The sequence below is a fragment of the Nipponia nippon genome, unplaced genomic scaffold (assembly GCF_047370975.1).
Source record: "Nipponia nippon isolate SJK-2023a ecotype South Korea unplaced genomic scaffold, ASM4737097v1 scaffold_1, whole genome shotgun sequence".
NCBI classification, from domain to species: Eukaryota; Metazoa; Chordata; class Aves; order Pelecaniformes; family Threskiornithidae; genus Nipponia; species Nipponia nippon.
Window position 1 is genome coordinate 111,983,092 of NW_028262290.1, and position 26,003 is coordinate 112,009,094.

The window sequence follows — 26,003 nt, forward strand, 5'->3', positions numbered from 1 at the left end:
GCCATTTGCTATGAAATGCTGAAGACAGGGATGTTTTTGTCACGTGAACGTAGGTGTAGCTAGGCGTCTTTGTGAAATCCGGACTCAGCGCCTGATGCCTTAATCATGATTTTTCTTCTCTGGGTGGGAAGGGTAGGAGGTGAGATTGTTACCACCCACTTGTCTAGTAATAGTCTGGCATTTGGAGCGTCTACGCTGCAAAAGGAGACATGGGCTTCGGGCCTCGCTTAAAGCCTCATCTCTCAAATCCCATGAGAGCACTGTGACCACCGGGCCAGAGGGCAGTTAGTCTGCGGTCGGTGGCAGCAGCCGTTCCAGGCTTTGCAGCGGGCACCTGCCCACACGGGGCTGCCCCAGCAGAGCTCGGGAATGGCTTTGCAGCAGCCCACACCCCAGCACAGCTTCCTACAGGGCTGCTGTGGAGGCTACGAGGGAGCGTCCTGGCGTTAGGTGGACTTTACTTCCCTGCAGTCCCAGTGCAATCCTGCAAACAGACCAAAAATGTGCAGCCAGGCTGGAATCTCTTGAGTTTTACACTTTGCCTCAGAAATCCGGGTCTGTTGGCACCCCAGTCTTTTTGACAAAGGATGGAGGGATCACGTAGGGGAAAACTCGATATGAATGGCTAATAGGTCTGGCCCTCATGAAGCAAACTAGTCTCCCTAGCCTCCCCATGAACGCCTGAGACATCATGTCATCTCCTCCGAGTTTTTCGTCTCCTGTCCTGGAGGTTAAACTGAAGGGGCAGAAGACGAGTGCCTGCTCAGGCTGTGGGTCTGCTCCCACAAACACCTCCGACATGGGTGTCATGGCAGGGTCGGGCACAGAGCCGGACTTCCACCGGTCAGGTGGAGCCCCAGATATCTCACCTCAGCTCTCCCTGCCGCCAGCAAGGTGGGGTCAACCTCACTCCAAGTCTGAGGTGGTGTAACAAGAAAAAAAGACTTTCCGGGAAGACTGCTCTTCTTCCCTCCTAAAAATGCCCATATATTTTAATCTTGTTTTGGGATTTTAGAAGCATTTTAGCAGATACTGGCTACCAGAACAAAGGGGGTTTTTTTTGGCAGATGTGAAGGGAAGGATCAGGAGAAACTTGTTTCATGCTTGACATACAGAAGCAGTGGAGGCTTTAAAGATTCATGGGTAGATACCAGCTATACTGAAATAATTAGCTTTGCGTGTATCACCGCTCTGACCCGTGCCTCCGCACTGTTTCTCAGCAGCCCCCTTCAGCTCCTCGTTAAGGTGCACGTCAGCTTTGGCATAGTGAAACTGTTGACACTTGCACTTATGCTACTTACACACTTAAATTTATTTAATGCTCATCTACTATTCTATTAACCTTGATCAGAAATTATTCCCTTGATGTCAAAGGGGACATGACTGGATCTTTTGCTTCAAAAGAAAAGTAGGAGGGTTCCTGAAAATACTGGTTTTGAATGATGCTACACCGAGGTAAAGAGAAATCAGTGCACAGTGAAAAATATTCACCACCAGGTTCTACTCATGTCTTTTTTGCAAATCCTTCCCCAATCCACTGAAAATCTTTATTCTAGTACAGCACCAAGGGGCCTGAGCCTTCAGTCTGCTCTCTGACCCTGTTCCTCATTTTCCTTAGAATAACAAATTTTATTTTATCTCCCTGTTTTACAGGTGTTCAGGGACTAGAGAGATGAATATTAAGCCCATGACCTTCCTCTACAGAGCAATGCATTCATTATTGATTATACAAGATGTATTTGTCTAAAGGCATTTGCAGGTTTTTTAAATTTAATTGGTATGTAATAGTCATTAATTCATTGGTGGTTAAGATTTACTAAAGGTTTTCCTTCTAAAAGCACTGTTTTTAAGAGACATACAGTTAGAAGACACCGTTACTGTGTAGTTAGCTCTCTCGTCTTGCGGCGTGCCATTTCTGAGATTCAACAGGGGGAAGAGTGGCAATGTGTGAACATTTCTCAATACAGTTTTGAAGAGGGGAAAGGGAAGGGAGAAGGTGTTAGAATTTAATTTGGATGATGTATAACTTTTATCAAGGCTGCCTCCGATAAAAGATGCAAAATGCTGCAAAAAGATGCTTCTAAAATAAGACTAGCATAACATTATTAGCTAAAGACTTTTTTTTTCCCCACAGTGTGAGAAAAATCACTGTCTCACATGCCAAGGACTAGGAAGCCTGCAACAGAGTTTGGTTCCTATAGTGACTGTTAGAGCAACTGTTAGCATCCAAAGTGTCTTTTCATCTAATGATTGAAATAGTTCAGAAAAATCTCCTTCCAGAGACAGTTGCCGGATGAGTGGAGCATTTATTATCATGCATACATCTATAATAAGGTGATACAGATCAGAAACGGAGTCTAGGAAAGGGCCAAAGACAGTTTTGGTGGGATCTGGATGCAAAGGCTATCTTGCCTCCAATCCCTGCTGTTTACATATAGCTCTTTTAAATGCTGCAGAGATACATTTCTGGAAAAAATATAAACAAACCTGGAACACAACTTTTCAAATATGCTGAAGAATACACTAGCCGTATCTAAATAACAATCTCTTAAGCCAGTCAGGTCATTTACAGGTAGGGCTTTTTATTGACTCCAGGTACTGTTTCCCCCTGCATCTGTTTGGAACACCTTTGGGATGAATAATAATATAACTGGAGCTGTTGTAAATGAAAGATTTTCTTCCTGCAAATAGAAACGTATGTTGCAACTTTTCAGTGTGCTGCTCTTACTAATTTTGACGAGAGAAGTATTCCCAAAGTTGTGATGCATAGAACAGGCATGAAATTCAGTTTGGGATTCCTTGGAACAATTTATGGATTATGGTAAGAGAAGTCAGGACCAATCTAGCTCAATTAAGAAGAAACCATGTGTTAAGAAAGAAGAGTGGAGAGATTTGAATAAGAACTCTTGATAATCAAAAGCTAGGGATATCTTCAGAGAGTCCATAGGTTTAAAACCTGACTTTCGACTCCACAATTTAAAGCAGCAGATGTTACAATTTGACAGAGTCTCAAGAGGGGGTGCCTTTTTGAAGTTTGGATCAATCCTTTGCTATGTATAGTGTACAGTTTTCATTATTAAAGTGCCTCTCCTGTGGTCACATCATTCCCTGCAGACCCTGGCTTTTAGGATGTGCCTGGTGGGTCTGGGGCTAGCAGCAACAGCTGGGCAGCGCTGCTCTCACAGGCGATCTTCTGGATCCCTCCCAGCAGATCCCTGGTTGCTCTAAATTGTTATTGCTTCCTTGAAAGCAATGAGTGTCAAGGCAAGAAGATCTGCGGCTGGAGAGGAGGCGTCCAACCTCCATAGCCCAGCTCCAGGTGACTAGGAGGAAAAATCTACCGATATTTAGAAAACACTGTGTCAGATATTAAACCAGCGCAATTAGTTTGGTTTTACCTACGTCTGTCTTCTTGAAGAAAAACAAATCCTATGACCTTCGTAATAAACTAAATGTATTTATTATTTTGCACATACATATTATCTTGCATTTCACGGCCTGTCTAAATTAGGGTCACACACAATCAGAATAGTTATGGCTAGTCATCTTTCTCCAAATTTTAAACACTTCAGGATTAGGATTACGCATCTTTCATTACACCCCTCCTCCTGGCCCACATGAACGGTGGAAGCGACGGCACTGTGTAAACGTGCATTAGCACTAGGAATAAAAACGGAGAGGCTAGATGATGCTATAATGTGCTCGTAATGCCATTTTCAGCCAATTCATGAGCAAAGAGTCATTTATGGAATCAAATTGATGCCACGCAACTGTTCCCTTTACAAGCGCCTAACTTGTGAGAGGAACTCACCACTGGTGAGGCATTCCTCAAAGGAGGCAAGATTGTGGTGGAATGGCTTTAAAAAAGAAAGAAAAAAGAGAAAGACTAAAAGTGTCACAATATTAATTTTTATTGTTATGCACACAAAAGGTATGATTATCTAGATTCTTACTGTAAATACTAGGAATATTTTAAATACATTTGATAGGAAAGAGAAGAGGAGGGGTATGGAAAATTGCGTACGAAGGAATACACTTTTTAAGCAAAGAAGTTGGCTTTTCTTTCAGGAGAGATCCAACGGGTGTCCTACAGAAAGCCTTTCTGTCCTTTATACATGCCAGTTAAAAAGGCAGATATTTCTGGTTCTGGCCTGTGACCTTCTGACTGAGAAGATGAAATAATGTGTCAAGCACATCTATGCCCAGATTTTTCAAAAGCAATTTTCAATGACCTCTGGATGCTGACCTCGGATAGACTAAGGGAGCCCGAATCAGTTAACAGTGGTTAGTACTTTTCAGAAAAATTATATGCTTCTCAAGAGCCTTAGTTTGGGAGCCTTTTTTTTTTTTTTTTTTAATTGTGTTATGGGAATTTTTCCTACTTAGGCGGGAAAACTCATATGGTGGGAAAGCTCACATGTTTTCAGCATGATTCTCCAAAATTCATCCTCTGCACCATTCTCTGTGTTTTTCATTTAAAACCTGACACATCAGGATGAGGCCAACCAGAGCATGAGTATCCTATTCAGCATTCATTTCCAATGCCAAAATCAGTCAGTACTGTACACACAGCCTATCAAGATACTGTTGCTGCCTAAATGACACAACATAAAGCCAATTTCTTTGTGCAGCCCCTTTTGCAATGGGTCCAGGTTGGCAGTTACCCTCGCCAGGGGAGGGAGCTGTGGGTCCCTGCAGCTCTGGCCACGCAGAAACTCATTCTTGGATCTCAAGAAAGCTTGTCCTTCTCATCGCTCTAGTCTTTTCCTCAAGTTTGTATTTTATTAACGCTCCAAATGTGTAAAAAGTAAAAATGCCTAACTAAGTGGTACTGAATTACTCACTCCTACCCCCACCTGCTAACCCTAAAGGATTTTGGATCTCTTGTCGTGTCTTCTTACCTACTTGCACAGCCTCAAACCTGGAAAGATTCACCCAAAGGCAGCAGTAATTCCAGGTATCCTCTCTCTAGCGTTTTTTTTTTTCTCTGTTTGAAGCTCATTTCTCTAATTCCTTCTTTTTCAAGGAAGAAGACTTGGAGGAGGGAAGGAGCACACCTCCCTCCTGCAGAAGCCCAGCACAGACATCCGTGTCCTGTGGGTGCTACCCAGGAGTGAATTTCATACGGAAGCATCACTGGCGCTCGTTCTGCGAGCGAGCTCTGCAGGCTCCTCGCTAGTGCCGCTTTCCCATGTAAGGCTTATTTTGGGAGGTTTCAGAGCCTGGGGCATTGACCCGGCTGTTTGCTGATGGAAGTCAGTGGCAGGAGAGACCTCCCGGGGAACAAAGCGAGGCCAGTGCCGAGCACTGCCTACCTGTATGGAGCTCTGTGAAACCGGATAGGTTCAAATAATTAAGCTGAAATGGAAGGGCACCTTTCGGATAAAGTGCTGCCCTGCGATGGAGCTGGTATTCTGTGCCAGAATGTAAGTACAGGTTCACCATATGTTAGCGTGTTAGTGACTGAGTTAATCTGAAGTTATGGCAGTGAAGGAAAACATAAAAAAAAAAAAAATCTATATTTGACTTTGATAACGAGAATTTTAATTAAAAATAAATGCCTAAGTCTTTAAATATAGAACATGTATGTTTTTTTAACTTCAGATGGTTATTAAAAATTTCCTCCAGACTAGATTTTTACAGGCAGGGGCTGGCACCACATTTATTTTATGAAAACATTTTTTTCTTTTGACGTGTATTTTCCACTGTGTTCCTTACTTTCCTTGTCTTGTGATTCTGATGGCAGCTCTCCTCTCTGCGACCCACATCCAAAGAGCAGTGAGACCTACAGAAACTGCCCTGATAATTTAGCTAGTCTTTTACTGCCCATTATATGCTGACCTAAACTGCAAGTATAGTACCAAGCTGTCGTTTGTAAAAGGAGATTTAAAATTCAGATCCTGTACAGCTGAAATCATTTAACTTCTTGTGTTGCTTTCCCATGATTGCTGATCTGTTTGTCTTGACTGGCATTGAATTTGGGTCCACACATTCTGCCTCCAAAAATCCGCAATTACAGCGCGATTTCAACTCCCAGGCTATCCTGCAGCTTCATTTGAATAATCTTCATTTCCTACTCCAATTTGCCACTGCTGTGACTATTAAAGTCTTCTATCTGCCACGTCTGGGGTGTGAGTTGTGAGTCTCTGTACGCTGCTGTTTATAGAGCTCTGTGAGGTGAAAGTCACTGTGTTACTCCGAAGCAGTTGATACTATATTGTAATTACCATTGCAGTGGAGACAGCTGCAGGACACCTACCAATTTTTTTCTCTTACTGATATTGTAAAATAGACTCCTATGGACCACTGTCTTCTAATTTTATTGCTTTACATGAATGAAAAGTGCTCAGAAAAGCAGAAATGTGTGATGAGAAACCATGCTGTTGATGAGTCAGGAGAGATGCAGATTTCTTCTTTTTCTGACTAACATTTTGGGTGAACAGGGATCATCACCTGGCAAAAGTGGTGACGTACCAGTAGTGGTAATACTTACCTTATCCCTTCCCCTCAGAGATGTTACGTTCAAAAATCACCACTCCACTAGGAGTATTTTTCTGTGAATGAACTGATCATCCCTGCTATTCAAGAGTGAAACTGAAGTGAAATCTCATTTTAAAATAACACCAAAAAACCAATAACACAACAAATATAAGGAGAAAACAAGCAGGGTAAATTGTAGTAAATGAGACCTCATTTTTAAACATCATCTGTTTCAGCCTAAGGCATTAGCAACACAGAGAAAGAAATTTGCTTTAAAATACATCTTTGTGGGGAAGTTTTCTCTTAAGAGAGATTAACAATAAATGTTATATGTGACCGACAGGGAGTATAGGGAGATCAGCCTGACTGTTTGCTGATGATTACTTTCCAAAATCTAGCTGATGGAGAGTAACACGCGCATTGATAAACCGCCCAGGGAAAAAGCCATTTCTGGCTGTTGTCCAAGGCCATTAAATGGGGAAAAGCCAGCACAGGTGGACTGACTGAGGAGGAAGAGAGCAGCCGTATAACTGAGTACAGCCCACAAATCTTCATGCTCCTCATCCACCAGCATGAAAAAACATTTTTGGGCTGGGCAGTGAGGGATCTACTAGTGTTATATTGGACAACTGGGGACAAAAAGGCATGGGAGGGTGTCTTCCCTCCCCCAATAGCCCAAATGCAATAACATACTCTGCTGGTGATATGCACTACCTTGGTTATCCTCTGGTGAAGAAAATGCACGAGTAATCAAAGCTAAGACCACCTCTTTTCATGATTTTCTTATTATTAAAGTGTTGCGATCCTTTTGGAATCAGATGTCAAACTGGCCAGAAGAAAAACTCTGAAGAAGATGTGAAAAATTACTTCAAAGAATTTGGGAGCCCTGTGCACGCTGGGATTTTGTTTTGGTCTTTCACCACCCTAACAAGAGACTGCCTGCGATCTTTCAGATAAAATAGTTTCCTTGGTTGCTATGATGCATTTTCTTTGTTTTTCTGTTTTGTATTATTTTTCTTTTTAAAAGATGTTTATGTGAGAATTAACTAAGCACCTACCTCTATAGAGGTCACAATTTTGTAATAAACATTGTTACTGCTGCAGTCAGTATGTTAAATCTGCTTCCTAATATTACAGGAAAATGGGTGACACAGGTCTGGGGCTGGACGGATATCAGAAATACAAGGTCTCAGGAAATATAGCTGGACTTACAAGCTGTATGAGACATTTTCTTTTGGCCGGTACAAGACCTTCTGGCTTGCGTTTTGTTCCAATCTGAAAAATCAATGAGAAGTATTACAAACATAGAACAGCTCCCTGTAGAAGAATATAGGTGCAGTCTCAAAGCCTGGAGCTTCAGTGTTTTGCTTTGTATTGCTTTGCAGTGGTTGCTGCTGGGTTTCTACTCTCTGGATCAGGGAAATCCGTGCCTGGCCAAACGGCAGAAATAAATGTGAGGCGTGAATTTGCGGCCATAGTATCTAGGAAGGCTGACTTTGCTAACCTTGAGCGACCGGTGCTGAGCAATTCTCTATCCGGAAGATTTTGGGATGTCAAGGGAGGACGGAGATTTTCAGTGTGACTGCCCTCCAGTTTTGACTGCAAGTTGTAATTTCAGGAACGCGATCAAAAACCTGAAACCTGTCTGGAGCCAGTTTATCGCTGTTGGCTGCTACACCGAGATGGGAGTGAGCAACAGATAGGAGGAGGATGCCGAGAGCAGCGCAATGGCAAATCAAGGCGTACGGCTTGCATTCAGCAGTGTGAGCCCAACACGGCCGCGCCAGCAAGCCCCGCCGGGGCCCAGCGAGGAGTGCGGGTCCCCAACCGCAGCGCCCAACTACCGTGCTGATGGCCCCAATACCAGACCGAAAGGCGTCAAAGGAGCTCGGAAACCGGGAGCGACTCCGACCCGGTGGAAATTTCTAGGGAAATACACAGGTGCCTCGCGCTCTCCAGCCGTACGAGGGGGGCTTGTGCCGGTGGGGCACATGGCCATCAGCCGCCGCTTCTGGAAATCTTCACCCCTGCTCTCCCTCTTGATGTTTTTTGTTACCTAGAGGAAGGGCCTCATCGGGGCGGGCAGCGGCGGGGGGCGCGGCTCACCTGAGGCGGCGGCGGCGGCCCCGCCTCTCCCCGCTGTGTCTTTAAGGCCCTCCTCCTCCTCCTCACCCTCCTCCTCCTCGCCCGCCCTCTCTCCCTCCATCCATCCATCCCTGCCTCGTCGCCGCTCGCCGCCGCCGGGCTCTGCCTCGCCCGCCTTCGCCCGCCTTTCCCCCCCTCGCCCTCCCCATCCCCGCCGCCAGCCATGGCTGACATGAAGACCGGTATCTTCGCCAAAAACGTCCAGAAACGCCTCAACCGCGCCCAGGAGAAGGTGCGCAGCGGGGCGGGAAGGGGAGGGTGGGGGGTGGCTGGGGGGAGCGGCCTCGCCCCGGCGGGCAGGCGGAGGAAGGGGACGGCGGCGGCGGCAGTGGTGGTGGTGCCCGGGGTCCGTGAGGGGAAGCGGGCCCGCTCCCGCCGCTGCGGCTTCCCCGCTCCCCGCCGGCGGGGCGGCGTTATTATGTAACTGGCCCATTTAACGGCGCCCGCCGCCCCCCGCCCGGCCCTGCTGCTGCCGCCCCCCGCGTCCCGGCGGCGGGTCGCTCCCCGCCGGGGACCCGGCGCTGCGGGCGGTGCCGGTCGGCGTCCACCTGCCGCGGGCTCCGGCGAGCCGCCGCTTCCTCGCCGCTCAGGCGGAGCGGGGCTCCCGGCGGGGGTAGGCCGAGGGGCTGCGCACCGCACCGCGGCGAGGTGGCCGGGGCTGCCGCTCCGGCCCGGGCGGGAAAATAAGGGTTTGCCTCGCCTCGCCTCACCGCCCGCCGGCAGCCCTCCTAAGAGGATTGCGTTTCCTTTAATATCCGCGGCGGCTCATCCCCGGCTGGAGCGATCCTCCTCGGCAGCTGAGGCAGCCGGCCGCAGCGGCGTGACAGAAACCCCCTTCGCCTGACAGAAAGCCGCGGGGGGCCCAGAGCCGGCAGCGCTGGCGGAGGCCCGCGCCTTCGTTACCGGCGGCTTCGGTTTTGGGGAGCTTGGCACAAGGTCAGGAGGCTGGTCAAAAGGTTGTGCAGCCGATGGGTTTATTGCTCAGAAAACTCGGTGCCAATTCTTGCGTTACTGTAGCCTGGAAATGAACGAGCGGCAAAGTCGGGGAGAATTTGCAGGCGTTTCTGGTAAAAGATGAAGGCCTTGTTGGCCATTGTTTATTTTCTTCAGCTTCACTAATAAAAGCCGATAGGTATAAATGTTCCATACAAATAACTCCTGTTTAGCTGTTGGGTGTCTTGGAACAGGACCATAGATACAGGCATTAAACCAAGCAGCATCTGTATCGGCTATTAGTATGGTTTGCTATAAAGCCATTCTCTGCATGAATTTGGGAGGCACAATTGTCAGGAAGCATTGCCAGTCCTCTCTTTTGAGGGCTAATAAAACCTTTGCACCCCTCTAGTGTGTATGGTGTGCTGTTAATGTGCTCTATGTAATAGGGCTCTGGAGAATTAAAAAGAGATTGTTTTATGACCGCTATTTCTCATACTTCACTATCTATAAATCCCCACTTCCTTTTTGCTACACATTGAACTCTGTGGAGCTCTAAGGGAATAAAAATTGCAACAATTTATATGTAGAAAAGTCTCACATGTAATCATGTCGTTATTGAAGAATCTAATTGTTGAGGCTGTCACAGGCAAGTGGTGGATTTTCAAATACTCCCATCTAGCTCACAAGGTCATAAAGTACTAGACTTTTCAATACCAAAGTCATGATGCATATCCATTCTTGCAGGTTTGGGCTGCAACTATTTTTGAGTAAAACACATAATGTGCTCTTCAATAGTTTGAAGAGATCTGATGACTTTATAGTGCGAGTTGAGCTGGGTTCCTAGTTGGAGTAGAAGCCATTTTTAAATGCTATTTGTTTCCTTGTGTCTTTGTTAGTGTTGTTATGATTAACTGGTAAAGCATTGGTGTAAGTCTTAAAAATTGGATGTACTACTTCCATGTGTCTCTGTTCAAACATGGGAGGTCTTGTTTGCAGATATGTGTGGGCATGCCAGAGCACACCTTAACCTGAGTGCCTGAGGTCTTGGTGTCATGGCAAAGATGGCTCATGCACCAGCCCCAGGGTGGCTGTGTTGAGCCTGACGGACACCGTGGCTGCAAACCAGGGATGCTGCTGGGCTCTGATGGCTGGGCTGCCCTACCTTTGCTGCCGTGACCAGCCATGCTAACAAGGGGAAAATCTGTCCGGTTTGATCTGCATGTATTGCAGATGGGCATCTGTCAATTTTGGCCTCACTATGGCATCTGTGGTGGTTGTTTCTTATGTCGATGGGTCTAAACATTGCTTATTTACAGGGAATAAAAGCTGTTAGGGGCCTGACACAGAGTAGGTCATAGTACCATGTAGCTCTGTATCCTTGCTTCCCTCTTCATGGCATGCATGTGTAGTTACTGTGTGAGCTGTGTGCATCTATTCTCTCGTGCCTACACTTCTGGTTAGCTTTGAGTTCCTTCATGGTTATACAACATAAAATCCTTCATTATTTTTGCTAAAATTTTACTTAAAAAAAAAAAAAAGAAAAAGCCCCCAAATGAGTGATACAGAATGGTTGTTTTTTGTTAGTTTTCTTTGGGTACTTGATGACGAGTAAATTGTATATAGGAGTTAAGAGCCTGATTTATCTGATTTCTGATGGTGTGAATAGGATGGCATTGTGACAGGTGTGTAATAGCACACTGGCTTAAAGAGATTTGAAATACATTCCGAGTCGTTTTATCTTGTTGCTTATATTGGATTTGGGCACCTTCAGATTACTTAATGTGTCTTTATAGTCAATTGCGTTTATAAAGCATTTATATACACTTTTCTATTATGTGTTATTGATGTAACATATGTATTAAAAACATGGAGCAGCTGTAAAACATAAACCTTCACCTATGGAAACTATTTTTCTAATGATGCTATCATTATCTTCAGCTTCTTGCAGCCTAGGAGAAATTTTAGTTGTATGGTGTACGTAGTGCACGTACCCATATAATGTGTGTCTAGTCGCTACTTAGGTGACAAAAGCTAAATATCTGATGTGAAGACATCTCATATTGTGCAAATCTATCTGTCTTGCATTAGAAGTGTTAAATCTGAGAGTTACATAAACACATCCTTTGATGCTATTTTCCTAGTTTAAATAAAAGCAATCATCCATCTGTGGTAGAGCAGACTTGATAACATAAATAATGTTGTTTTTTCTTGTAAGATTCCAGAAATATTTAGATTACTCTGGAGTGTGGAAATGGGTGAGGTAAATGTGTCAATGGCTTGATATGGCAAATGACATTAAAAAAATAGCGTAAGGCTAAAGAAAGTAAGAAATCATGCGCTTATTCATGAACTGAAGTGGTAATGAGGAGAAGGCGGCAATTGTCCAAAATGGGCTGTACCAGGCTAGTACTCAAAATGAAACACAATTTTAAACAACTAGAAGTAATAACCGGTTATTCCATTTTTCACATCATCCAGAAGATGGTACTTTTGGTGGTAGCACATGTGTCCTGGCACCCTGATTTTGAACCAATGAGTGTCCCATGTAGTAAATTACACTGCTCTTCACTGCATTTCTTCAATGACTTTCCCCCAAAATTCAGGAAGCGTGGATATGCTGAGCTTGCAGCATCTGCTGGAAGTTGCCAACAGTCAGATGAAGACTCTGGATTAAAGTTTTAAAAGCATTAGAGCAACTTAGCAGCCTACATCCCAGTCATAAAAGTAAATGAAACACTGACGCTCTTGAATGTCTCTTTATAGTGAAACCCGAACAGATGTATTGGTAACCGAGGCTGGCTGAGTCAGTTCTGAGGACAAGATTACTTGGATGAAAAGGCTGAGTTTGTACCCCTAGATTCTGCTGTAAATTTGAATTTAAGCTGCTAACCCACTTTGTAACACTAGTTATCTCCTTGTCCTTCCTTTTGTAACCCAACACCTCTAACTGAATAGAATAGTTCAGCTGGAAGAGACCTACAACGACCATCTAGTCCAACTGCCTCACCACTTCAGGGCTGACCAAAAGTTCAAGCATGGTGTTAAGGGCATTGTTCAAAGGCCTCTTAAACACTGACAGGCATGGGGCATCGACCACCCCTCTAGGAAACCTGTTCCAGGGTTTGACCACCCTCTTGGGAAAGAAAGGTTTCCTCATGTCACGTCCGAACCCTGACGGATGCAGCTTTGAGCCATTCCCACACAATGTCCTGGCACTGGGTACCAGGGAGAAGGGATCAGCACCTCCCTCTCCCCATCCCCTCCTCAGGAAGCTGCAGAGAGCCATGAGGTCGCCCCTCAGCCTCCTTCTCTCCAAACTAGAGAAACCTCGTGTCCTCAGTCGCTCCTCAGAGGACATGCCTTCCAGCCCCTTCACCAGCTTTGGTGCCCTTCTTGGGACACATTCAAGGACCTGAACATCCTTCTTAAATTGTGGGGCCCAGAACCACACACAATCCTCAAGGTGAGGCCGCACCAGCACCAAATACAGTGGGATAATCACCCCTTCTGCCCGGCTGGTTGTGCTGTGTTTGATACACCCCAGGATGCGGTTTGCCCTCTTGGCTGCCAGGGCACACTGCTGACTCCTGTTGAGCCTCCTGCCAACCAGCACCCCCAGACCCCTTTCTGCAGGGCTTCTCTCTAGCCACTCCACTCTCCACTCAGCCACTTATACTTGTGCCTGGCCTTACTCCATCCCAGGTGCAGAATCTGGCATTTGTTCTTGTTCAGTGTCGTACCGTTGATGGTTGCCCAATGCTTCAGTGTATCCAGATCCCTCTGCAAGGCCTCTTGTCCCTTGGGAGAGTCAACAGCACCTCCCAGTTTGGTATCATCAGCAAACTTAATAACCGTGCATCTGGATCATTGATAAAAATATTGAACAGATTTGGCCCTAGCGTTCAACCCTGAGGAACATGGCTGGTGACCAGTTGCCAGCCAGATGTAGTCCCCTTCACTGCAACCCTTTGAGCCCTGCTGTTCAGCCAGTTCTTCACCCAGTGCACCAAGTACCTGCTCATCTCAGAGCTGCACAACTTGCCCAGAAGTATGCTGTGAGGGACAGTATGAAAAACTGTACTAAAATCCAGAGGAACTATGCCCACTGCCTTCCCTTCACCCGCTAGGTAGGTGACCTTATCGTAGAAGGATATCAAATTAGTTAATCAGAACTTTCCCTTTGTGAATCCATGTTGACTTTGCCGGATGATTGACTTGTCCTTTAAGTGCCTTTCAGTAGCACCCAATACGATCTTCTCCATAATTTTTCCAGGTACTGAGGTTAGACTAACAGGTCTGTAGTCTCCTGGTTCTTCCCTCACACCCTTCTTGTAGACTGGAATTATGCTGGCTAGCTTCCAGTCAGCGGGGACTTCTCCAGACTCCCAGCACCTTTGGTAGATGATTGAGAGGGGTCCTGCTGTAACATCTGCTAGCTCCTTCAGTACTCTGGGATGAATCCCATCAGGCCCCATGGACTTGTGAACATTCAGCTGATACAGCTGGTCCCTTACAATTTCAGTGTCCACAAATGGAAAGTCACTGCTCCCACACTTTTGGTCCTCCAACTCAGAGGACCGGGCAGCCCAAGGTAGACTCATGGACGTTAGCTCTGGCGCAGAGCGGGAATGGCTGATGAGTGGTCTCTGGGTTGCAGAGTTGGTTTCTGCCATGGCCTGAGAGAAGAGGAACAGCACTGGGCATGTCCTTGGGAGCCGAGTGGCAGAGAAGGTATCAGGGATGCCCAGCAGCTGTGCCCAGTGCAAGGCCACCAAGGGCAGGGACAGCCCCCTGGGCCTCCTGGGCACAGGGACTGCCTCGGGGCCAGCACCCCAAAGGCCTTCCTTCCAAGGATGCTGGGCGGTGGGCGGGGCTGCGCAGGGGGGGCCCCGTCACCCCCATGTCACAGGGCCACCACCCGGCAACGCAGCAGTCACAATGCCCCGGGCAGGATAAAAGGCAGCATCGTCCCGTGTCCCGCTGCCATAGCTGGCCTGGGCGCAGCCCGAAGACATCCCCGAGGAAGTCCTTGAGGAGCCGGTGGAATTACTTGGCCCCTCCCCTGTCAGGGGCTGAGGGAGGAAGACCGGAGGCTGGATGAATCTGCTGGAGGTTCTGCGGTGCAAGGGCAGCTCCTGGCGGGGCCCCCTTCAAAGCCCACCTGACAGATGGAAATCCTGCCTCAGCCTTTGGGGAACAGATGCAAGCCCCTCAGGAGATGGGAAGAACCACCAAGCCCTGGAGGTGCCCGAGGCTGTCAGGCCTTTTCAGCTGGATAGCAGTGGCAAGAGCAAGGGAATGCCTTCTGGAGGAGCACTGCAGAGCTCGCCGTCCTCATCCGCCACGGAGCCAGGGGCAGCAGCAGCCGTAAGAAATGGGATGCAGAGATGGTAGATAACAAGCAAGGGGTCCCAGGGCTTTGGAGCAGCCACTGGCGTCCCACCAGGCGCAGGGAGGATTCTTGCCCCCGAGGTCGCTCAGGCCGGGGACGTTGGGCCACTCTGGGAAGCTCCTGAGGTGGCTCCAGGGTGAGGGAGAAGAGGGCTTGGGCATCTGCTGGGAGGCGTGACCAGGCTGCGGGACGAGGAGGCAGGTCTTGCTCACGTGCTCAGGGAATAGCCGATCGCCAGCGCTGGGGTCAGGAAGGAATTTTCCCCCGGGGCACATTGGCACTGCTCCCCGGGGGTTTTTTGCCTTCCTCTGCAGCACTGAGCATGACCACTTGTCAGGGCTCCTCTCGTCCCTTTTGGCTGGGTTACTGCCTGCTGCTCATGCACCACGAAGATGGCCTCTCGTGCCCTGCAGCTGGGGGGAGGAAGGCTTTTTTTCCCCACGGCAGGCTAGCAAGTGTCTCCGGGGGTTTTTGCCTTCCTCCGCAGCGTTGAGCACGGGCACTTGCCAGGGCTGCTTTGGGCCATTTTGGCTAAGTGCCTGCTGCTCCTGCTCCACGAAGGTGGCCCTCGTGCCCCGCATCCGGGGGGAGGAAGCTTTCCAGACTCCCAGGGCGGGCCCAGGGGGGCCCCCGGGGGTTGCTTCTTGTCCTCTGTAGCATTGAGCACAGCCCCTGACCTCTGGGCCCTTTCTGCTCGGTCCCTGCCTGCTGCTCCTGCGCCTCCGAGGCGCCGCTCGTGCCCTGCCTCTCTCTGCCTCTCTTGCCCATGGCAGGTTTGCAAAGGCGCGAGCTCTGCTCTTCCCTCGGCTCCATTTCCCCAGGGCTTCTTGCTTGTGCAAAACAGCCGGGGCTTGGAAGGGCTCCAGGCTCGCTGCACCATCCGCAGCTGCCACTTTGCAGCTCTCCCTGCCTGCAACCCAAGCGCAGGGCAGGCACGAGAGCGCTTTTCATGCATCACTGCCCAAGACGCACAGCGGCGGAGCAAGTTTTGGAAGGCAGATGTATGCTCGTCATCAATACGCATCATACTTTGGAAAATACCCCACGGTACCACACACCTCTTCTTCTTTCTTCTTCTTCTTCTTTGGTGTGGTTGGTCCTGATCCTCATCCTTCACGTTCTCACTCTTCAGGAAGCAGGGACTGCTTGGCCTGTGTTCCTGCTGCTACGTTCTGCAGCTCTGTGCCTTGCCTTTGCCAGGCTGCAAGGGAGGTTTCTTGAAGCTCAACTGAAGAGCGCATCAGCCTGCTCCTGGCTGCACATGCGCATTGTGTTAAGGCTGGTGAGCATCGGCTCTGAGACAGAGTCAGAAAAATACAAATACAAATAAAATCCTGTTTCCACTTGTGACCTTTGTGTGATGTGTCCTTGAAAGTGTTTTTGGAGCTGAAAAACCCCTGGCATTTTGGGCAAATAAGAGTCTCATCCTTATTTGAGTCATGGTGAGTGTGGGGAATAGAACAGTTATTCTATGTTATGCCTGGAGTTATGGATGGCAAGCCATGCCCGAGGCCTGAGGGCTCCATCCAGGAGAGCAGCTCTCTGCAGTGCAGGGCCCAGGCCCAGCCAGGAGACAGGGGCAGAGACGGGCACCCCTACAACATGCCTCAGGCAGGGACTTCAGTCGGCCCCAGGCCCAGCTGAGACACGTCCCCTGGGCCCTTGGCAGGAGACGGTGGGGGTGGGGTCCCAGGGGAGGCCGGTCCCAGCCACTGAGGCCTATGAGCGGGTCCAGGGCCCTGGCAGAAGTAGGCTTGCACTGCTCATAGGCTCTCCTGGGGACATTGGTGGTTGGCCACTTGGGAGACCGAGTATTGGGCCAGATGGACCTTCTCTCTGAGGGAGTCCTGCTGTTCTCAGGCTCTTTTGGTTTAGCATGTTTTTCCATGTTAAAGCAGTAAATACTGCAGTTTATTAGAACTTTGGAGTTTAAGCGTTTTAGAGGTGGAGATTCTTTAAAGGAAAAAGATACTTCTTCCCTCCCCCCTGCCTTGAAGGGAATGTGAAAATTATGTGCACCTTGTGTTTTGTAACTGATGACAGGAGCTCTGAGGCAGGAGATGGGTATCTGCATGCAAGAATGTATTTGTGAACGGCATGTGTACATATATTGTACCCATGCTGACCTGCCTGCAATGTGATGATAAGTTTCTAGCAACGTCAGGTTCATAAAAGCAAGTTACTGTCTAATGATTTAAAACATTGGGCCCACAGATGTTAAAATCTAGTACGCTGTCATAATACTGTAATGACTTCACTCTTCACTAGATCTTGCTCCTCTAGCAGATTCTCTCTTGCATTGTCGTATTGTCTAAGACCCTATGTTTCTGACCCAAGGTCTGCCCCATGCTAGCTGTCAGTGAGGCTGTCATCAGTGGTCTGCAGCCACTCGACAGTGCAGTGCCACCTTCCTGTTGTGGCACAATTAAGAGTGTGACTTTATGGGCACATAGTGGAAAGATGTTGGGGTGGTGATAACCTGTATATCTGGAAAATACAGGAATTCCTGGTGTGGATTGATCACCAACGCCTGCCTCCTAGAATAGGATGTGCTACTGGCCCCTGGTCCAGCCAGCTGCGGTAGACGGTGAGGGTGAGAGAGCAGTGAATGAGGGCAGGAAAGGGAAATACACTTTGCCTGTCATCTCAAAAGCCCAAGTTTCCTGTGCTGGCTAGCAGGAACTGTGAAGGGGGCTGCTCAGCATCTGTCATAGCGGCATGTTTCAGTTGGGATAAATGGCAGAGAAAAGCAGGGGTAAGTATGAGGTGTGGGTGAGCATGGAGGGGAGAGCAGCACGCCTGTGCCCACCCTGCCTGCAGCAGCTCAGCACGGCTGGCCAGGCTGTGGGGAGCCCCTCTCACGGGCTTGCCAGGTAATAAAAGCAAGCGTGGGATGACAGACTGCTGAGTTTGTTAGAAGATGAAAATAAAGAGTGACAGATGCCTTTTAGCACTTTTTTGTAGTCGCCCACGTGAAGAGGACCATAGCTCCCTGAACTCGCCTGGAGATGGCAGGGGGATTTTTTTCACGTGCCTAAAATATGCACAGTGGGATTCACCCCCACCAAAACCTCTGGTCAGGGAGCAGTCAGTGCCTGCTATCCCAGTCCTCCTGCTCACCTCGGGGACTGCAGAGTAGGGGGAGAAAGGGTAGCAGATGGCTCTGCTGCTTCAACATGGAGAGCGTTTTCCCGAGGGAACTGTTGTTTGGTTTAGTTCATTGGGTTCTGCTGCAAACTCAGCAATCCAAAGTGTTTCAAGTGCTGGGTTGCTCTTCCCTAAATGTTCTGCAGCATCAGTGCTGTGCATCACTGAGCTTTTGCTGTTCTCAAATACAAGATAATTTGTTCCTGACCTAATGAGTAGCCAGTTAGTCAATAGTTGCCAGAATCATAAACCAATGACCAACTTGGAAAAGCAATTGTGTTGTTTTGTCTTGTTGAGTTTCTACTAATTGGAGTTTATTAATCTATTAAGAGGGTAAGGTAAAACATAGGCCTGCAGTAAAGACACATATAACACATTTCTGCACTGTCCATTTGCGCTGCGAGAAATCTCATGCAGGAAACAGCCTGTTCCTCTTCCTGGCTGCTCTACCTTTCTTTCTGTTTTCTCAGTAATTCTTCTTTATCTGTAGGACAGGAGCACCTGTGAGACTCTGCAGAATTGGGGACTGGTGTGGACAAGCCCTTAGTTGGTAAAATTCTGTTTAGATATTTTCTAAGAAGGTTGGTGAGGCAATGGGAGAGTTGTTCAGCAGCCTTTCTACGGATGGGGGCACAGAGAAGTCAGGGGCTGGACCACACTTCAAGCCTCTCGTCTCTGACTCCCAGTGCCCTGCTGCTACTTCTCAGTTGTTTCTGTTGTTCCTTCCTACCACCTCTTTTCTGACACAAAGCTCCTCCTTACTCCCAGATAAGGTCCTCTGCTTTGTTCTCCCTGTCTCTGTAGCAGATTAATGGCTTTGATGCTCCCTTGAAGACACAGCTTGGAGTCATTTTCACCCCTTTTTTGTACTTTTTTGTACCCGCAAGATTACTAAAGCTGTGCCTTTGTAGTGATACAGAGGCCAGTGCTACAGTTCATGAACTGCAATCAATCCTCTTCATCTATGATACAAAAAAGGAGAGGAAGGCCTGCCAAAGTCTTGGGCTGTCACTAAAACAACCATTTGGAAAACAATTTCTGGTCTAGATTAGCAAACAAACCCCTATTATTTTTTCCAGAAACATTTCACAAAATGCCATCTTTCTAGTATGTACACAAGTGCCTGCACATGCTCACAAGAAACCATCAATCTTACTTTTCCCATGTTTTTCAATTTGAAAAATACTGTAAGAATAGACTGATGTCTTATTTTTAACAAAACAGGGGTTTGAGAAAATAAAAATTGCCCAAAGAACACAGAGAATCTGAATTTCCTTTCTAGACTGTGATCATCGGTAGGCATTTGCTTGTGTCCTTACGGAAGTATAAGGGGTTAGTGGTATGTAGCTGAGGGAGGTGATGGTCTGCAGTACTGTGGGAACACGGTTATTCTACCGATGATTCACACTTTATGTCTCAGCAAAGCCCAGTTAAGTGACCCACATGCACAAGGGTTCATACACATTAAGCACAAAGTAGAAGCAGATGAGACACTGCATACAGAGAAGCAGCTTGATTGAATAAAGGGGATCCATTTTCTATGGAGAATAATCAGTCTTTGAGATCTGAGAAATTACATTGATTTTTTACATCAAATGCATGTCTCAGGTTTAGATTCAGGAAGTTGTTTAAAGACTTATTTGCATGCAGGGCATGTAGAGGAATAAATAAAAATGTGATACTGTTATTAACCCTGTACAGATCTGTGGGTGAATGCTGTTGCTTATATTTAAACTAGGCTTCCAGTTGTTCAACTTGCCATTATCACCTAAATCCTTGTTGGTTTATGTGGGTGGTATCTATTCACACTGGTGTAGCCACTCTATGCAGTTTGGGTGAACTTTTTAAATACATGAGGCACACTGCTGAAATGGATCTGCTGTGAGCATGAAATAATTTTTTCAAAATAAAATTGTCAGTAATTTTAAGTATGGGACAAATTTTAGTCCAGTAAAAATCATAAGGAATTCAGAAAGTATTTAATTGATTGCCTCATGTTTTTTTGGATCTGTACTAACCACATTCTTACCACAGGGGAAACAGAAGTGCTAGGATCAAAGGCAGAACAAAGGAGAAATAAAATTCATGGGTGTACTCAGGCCTGAAGAGAGGCAGGAGCCTGGCTCAGTCCAGAGGCAGGCTGGTCTGGTGCAGGCTTAGGGCAGATGTCCCCACGGCTGACCTTGCTCAGGGAAGAAACGCATAGGGAGAAAAGTGCACGGTAGTAAGTGAAGGGACCCCAGGCAGGCAGGGGATGGCTAGCTGCTGCGACCACAGCATGGTCACTGCAGGACCACGTTCGGGAAGCAGTAAAGGAGTGGATTCATCCTATGTGAAGCGGCAAGCGGAAAACAACCACCACAGAATGAGGTTAATGTCCAGGTGAGAAGATGGCTAGCTGAAGGTCCAAAAACAAGCCAGACGTTTGGAGATGAGATACGAATTTGAAATACAGAATTTGGATTTCAAGAAATGTGGAAGTATGACAGCGCAGGGAAATGTCTTTGATTTTAAAAAATAGTACAGCCCTCCCTCTATCTTCTCAAATAGTTTCTGGATTAATTAGTAAAGAAATGACTATATTCCTTATGATGTGATAGTCTTGCAAACTGCCAAAATGTAACTTTCTTGATAGCACATGTCTAAACGTTGTCCTACTTAATTCTCAGCAAAAATGTGTGGGCAGAGTTAGTATTGGGACAATTGTATCTTCCTTCATGTTTGTTCATCTCCCCTCTTCCTTCATGTTTGTTCCCCTCCCCTCCCTCTCATCTCCTGTCATCCTTTCCTTGCTGCTTTCTCTTTCCCTTCCTCTCTTGTACGTCTAACCAAACAAGTTGTCGCAGACTTAGCCACCAAAGCCATTTAGAAAATGATTTGACTTCTCATGCGCCATCTGGTTACTTGATAGGTGAGCACAGCTGCACACTTTCGAGATGATTGCGCGTTTAAAAATCAGTACTGAGCCTCCAAACATTGCAGGCTTTCAAAGAGTACTGCATGTTCATTTTGTTTTATTTGCCTCCTGTCGTGCATGAGAGGAGGGACAGATGGTACTGCTGGAACAGGACTATTCCCCCAGGGTCTGCAGGGCTGACCAAGGTCCTCCCCATGTGGTGGGAAGCTGGGGATAAAGTGACAGCACCCCACATAAGCAGTGCTGAGTACCTGGGGAAACGCTGAAAGACAGGGAAGGTGAAACAGGGAGAGCAAAGTTGCCTCGTAATTAAGACTGCAGTGCATGAAGTGCAAATGTGCAAGCTGAAGCAGTTCACAGTGGGCCCCATTCACAAGCTTTTTTTTTTTTTATTGGGAGCTCTAGCTGAGTCCACAGGAACCTCACCCAACTGGTTGCCTTAGGGTTTAGTCCAGCAGTGCTGTCACTCCAGATTCAATGAAGTCAAGGTGCTATGTGTACCCCAGGGCTTTTGAACTTACTTCTAGCCTCTGTTCCTGTACTAAAAAAACTCCTCCTATGAAATCTGTACTTCCAAGGTCTGAAAAGCATATTTCATAGAAGGCAAACCTCGCTGACGTGTTGCAGAGCTGAAGAGGGTTTTATTCTTAACACCACCCTGGCATCATGTTTTCCTGTAACACCAATCCAAGATCATATTTGTTGCAAGCATAGTGCCAGCATCTTTTGTGCAAAGTTTCATATTAGGGTAAAAATAAATGGTAATTTAGAAGTTGGCTGAGAATTTGGGTTGATTTGACAGCCAAACGGAGAAACAAATCAGGAAGGCATTTAGGCAACCGTTAGCTGACAAACACACGTGCCATTATGGCATCTTAACTCCTTAAGGAGTCACATCTCCAAGAGTCATGGCACAGCCATGTGGCATGACAGGAGGTAACAAGCTCTGACTGACAAATATTTTGGATCAAGAACGTGTGTTTGTAGACTGAAGGATGAATGCAAGTTTGAGTATGGTGCGTTTTGCTCAGTGTTTCAACTTGGACTGTGCTGTTCAGTTCTGGTTTCTATAGTGAGGGCTGTTTTCTATACGCAGTGTTTATCTGGAAAAGAATTTAAAAAAATTGGACCCCATTAAAAATATATTTTAAAGAAGGCACTGTGCAGTACCGAGGTTGCTAAGTCACTTCTCTGAAGGATCTATTTTTGTGAGCAATAAATCATTTTTTTCCCCCTTCTAGTATCCAATTTCCAGTTTGACTCAAAGCACTTATACCAAATGTCTGTTTGCTAATGCCCATCAGTAGCCCATCCTACCAAAGGCTTAGCATGAAGTACGCTGTTTAATAATGGTGTTGCATTGCTCAGTAGTATCTGTTATCAGAAGTGTTTGCAGGATTGAAGTAGTGATATAAACCTGGCACAGACTTTTCCCTCCTCTGGCTCAAAGAAGGATATTTTTTTATGCTGTCATTATACAGAAAGATTCCTTACTTGCACGAAAGCAGTCGCCAATCAAGCAAATTTTATTACACATTAATGCATCTTGGAATATTTGCACATGGATCTGAAAAAAAAAAGGGCAGTGAAAAGTCAGTCTCAAATGGAAAGCACTTGTTATTCCTACTCTTTCTCTGAAGCTCAGGGTATTTTCAGTTCTGCTTCAGGGAAGGTGTTATCATTAAGTGTTGACAAAAAACCACCTCTGGGGGATTGTGATGGATTTCTGTCTTTTTTATTCAGCCTTGTAAAATAAAATAAGAAGTGGGAACAGCAGAATGGTGGGAAAAGGCTTTCTAGAAAGAGTCACAAACTCCTTTCCACTCTAAGATACGTACACCAACAGGTTATGTCTACATCTAAACCAGCATTAGCTATACCAGTAGTGAGCATGTGGTTTCCTATCAGGCCAAAACGACCTGCTGTACTACTAAAAAGTGTTAGAGAGAGAGTATGTTTCATCCAAGGGTTTTAGCTCTGGGACTTTCAAAAGAGCTCAGTTCCCGCTGACCTTCCCCATTTAATTTATAGTTGTTGATAACTCAGTTCCTTATTCCTGAATGTGCCTGTCTGTGCTGCTACTGCCTGCTTAAGTGTTGTACAGAGGGTTTCCACCTTCCACCCCTCAGTTGTCTAGAAATGGTGACTCTGGGAAGATGCAAAGAATACAGTTTTAGGTTACTCTGTGAAAGCATGGTGTGTTGTCTGTATCCTCATCTTCATCCAGTCTCTAGCAAACAGGAGTTCTCCAAGCCTTCACTTGGTGTGGCATGAGGCAAGGTCTCATGCCTGGGCAGGGGGATATCTCTCTGCATTGCAGGAGAGAGGGATTGCATTTGTGTTCACCCAGGAAAAAACTGGGTCCACATCCTAAAGCAGTTAGTCTGGTCCTTTCAATATTAGCAAAAGAAGTTGTGGGAGCGCATTGTTTTCTTATCCCTAACCTAATGCTTTTGCACACAAAGAGAAGGCTCTAGGGCCAGACTAGGTTGATGCACAACAACAAAGTTGCTGAACAGTTACGAAACAGAGACATGTAAAAGGCATGCTCTTGACACTGATCTATGGTCACACTGGGCACCCATTGAAGTGAATGAGCGTAATCATTGGGAAACTTAACTGAACACGGGCCTACCATGGGATCTTGGTTGCAATGGGAAGCTGGTAGACAACCAATGTTTGGTCAAGATAAAAAGTTGCTAAGTTCCCCTGCTTTACCACATTTGCTGTAAGGGTCTGTCTGTCCTGAATGGGATACACAATAAATTTTCTTTGTAGATCTTGTTCCACAACAAAATGCGACTCCTCTCCAGTTTTAGGAAAACATCATACCTTCTCTGTGATGTCCTTTTCTGTGTTACTTAGGAACTAAGATAAAAAATTGTCTATCACATATGCAATCTTAACAGAATTTTGTTACACTCATGTTAATATAAATTGAACCCAAACAGATGGCTGGATAACTTTTATATAATGTTTGACGCTATGAGAATTAAACAATTCATCCTTAAAGCATTTGCAATTTAGTAAACAATGAAAAAAAAAAGCTGGGTCTGATAGTGCTCAAATGGGACTAGTGCTCATATGGTCTGATAGTGCTCATATGGGACTAAAGTAACACAATGGTGAACAAAGGCCAGCACCTCCGGGTGAGAATTTAAGTTTTAGTGGGGCTACCTATTTAAAATTAAAGGGAAAATTGGTAACTTCTTAATATCTTTCCATGTACTAAAAAGTAAGAAAAGAGAAGGGTTCAAATATGGACAAAAGAGAGGTTCAAATATGGACAAAAATCAACAGTGATGTGTCTGGCATAAAATGTTTTTATAGCTGTATTGGAAAAAATGACAAATTGTTAAGATTTACAATTAATATCTCATATTTTCCAGAAGAGTGTATGTGTTGTAGAATATCAAATCCAGTTACTCTTTGTGTTACGTAAACCTGAGCTATAGTAAAGAGCATAATAATTTCAAAACAACGGCTTGTTTTCTAATCCTGAATGTGTGGGTGTGTATTGTTGCTTGGTCCATAAAATTTGCAGTAGCTAATTTTACCAGAGACATGAGAAAATGCCTGTACTCCCATCTGGGATCTGACTGATCCTTTGGTCTCTGACGAGCGTAGGAGTAATAGCTCTGCCTTCCTCACCCCCCTCAAAAGAAAAGCCAGTGGTTGGTTTGTATGGGATAAATCAGGGGAATAGTCTTTCATTGACATGAACGTTTCTGTGATTCATACTCATCCCAAGAGGTATTTTAGTCTTATCAGTAATCTTACGGAAATGTAATGGACTATGCAGATTACTCCCATGTACATACAGCAGGAAGAAATGCGCAAAAATACAGTGTCAACCAGCTTTCCACCTAGACCCCATCTATTACCTTTGTCTTTTCTAATGTTTTGAGTTGTTTTAATACAAAGCCTGATCTTGAATTGAATTGTGTGGGAGGTTAGTCTGAATAAAAGAATTCAGATCAGAGCCACACATTAAGAAACACCGATTACATCCATCATAGTATTTAGGCTTTATGCCTATTACAAATTGTGATGAACTTGATATCAAATCCCTGTACTAGCTATCCTTTAAAGATTTGATTCTGCTCATGCTGATTTTATTCACAGCAGGATGAGGCTCTATGGGTTAAACATAATCCAGTTCACTGCGCTAGCACAAGATTTAATGCCACATGTGCTCTCTGTGCTAGCTCTGCATGGGACTAGATTTAAGTCGTAGCTGGTTGCACAGCTTTCTGCAAGTCACACCAGTGCTTATAGGTGTAGTAGTGTGTATACATATATTCTGAGGTAAGAGGAATTTTTACTTTGAGGATCCCTTCAATATCAGAAGCCATGTTGTGAAGTCTTGAGCAGTTACAAGCTGGGGTTTCTCCTTTCTCTGAGGGAGTTTGCCTGGCTATGCCAGCAGCAAATCTGTCCTGGGATCATAAAAGTTGACCTTCCCTGGTTGACCTACCCATAGCCTGCATAAATCAATACTTCTGAGTCACTGATACTGTGAATTTTGCGGCTAATTATAACTGTTTCAGCAAATTTGAGTAAACCTGCAGAGCTGTACATCCAGTTGGGGGGAAATGCCTGACACTGACTTTGTGCTAATATTTTGCAAGGGTGCATGCAGGTTCACTTGCTCAAGCCTTTTGCTTGCTCCCTTTGCAACGAACGCGTATGCACAAATACAGAGGGCTTAATAGATCAGTATGAGGCCGTCTGCCACTGTTTTTAATCTTGCTAATTTTTTCTTGCCTGTTCGTACCAATCAGCTAATGATACTTGGAACATGCGTGCAGTTTGATTGCTTCCTTTTCTTTTTGTACACGCCAACACCTTATTTTACTTCTTTCACTTCACTTGAGGTCTGGCTGAAGGTGTGCAATGTGTAGGCTCAACCCAAAGAATTACTGACCTAATAGACAGTTGTCCTTCCCCTCCTTTGATTTTTGCAGAATAAATGCAAACTCTTTA

At 46.1% G+C, this 26,003-nt stretch overlaps 1 protein-coding gene across 2 annotated transcripts in view; it reads left to right on the plus strand.

Annotated features, from left to right (window-relative positions):
- Nucleotides 1-8,748: 8,748 nt before the first annotated feature.
- AMPH (amphiphysin) overlaps nt 8,749-26,003 on the plus strand; it is a 122,805-nt gene continuing 105,550 nt past the window's right edge. For both annotated transcript variants that reach the window (XM_087767099.1, XM_087767092.1), the window contains exon 1: nt 8,749-8,857. In XM_087767099.1, coding sequence (XP_087623225.1) covers nt 8,789-8,857 — 69 coding nt within the window. In that variant the 5' untranslated portion in view covers nt 8,749-8,788. The remainder of the gene's footprint in view (nt 8,858-26,003) is intronic.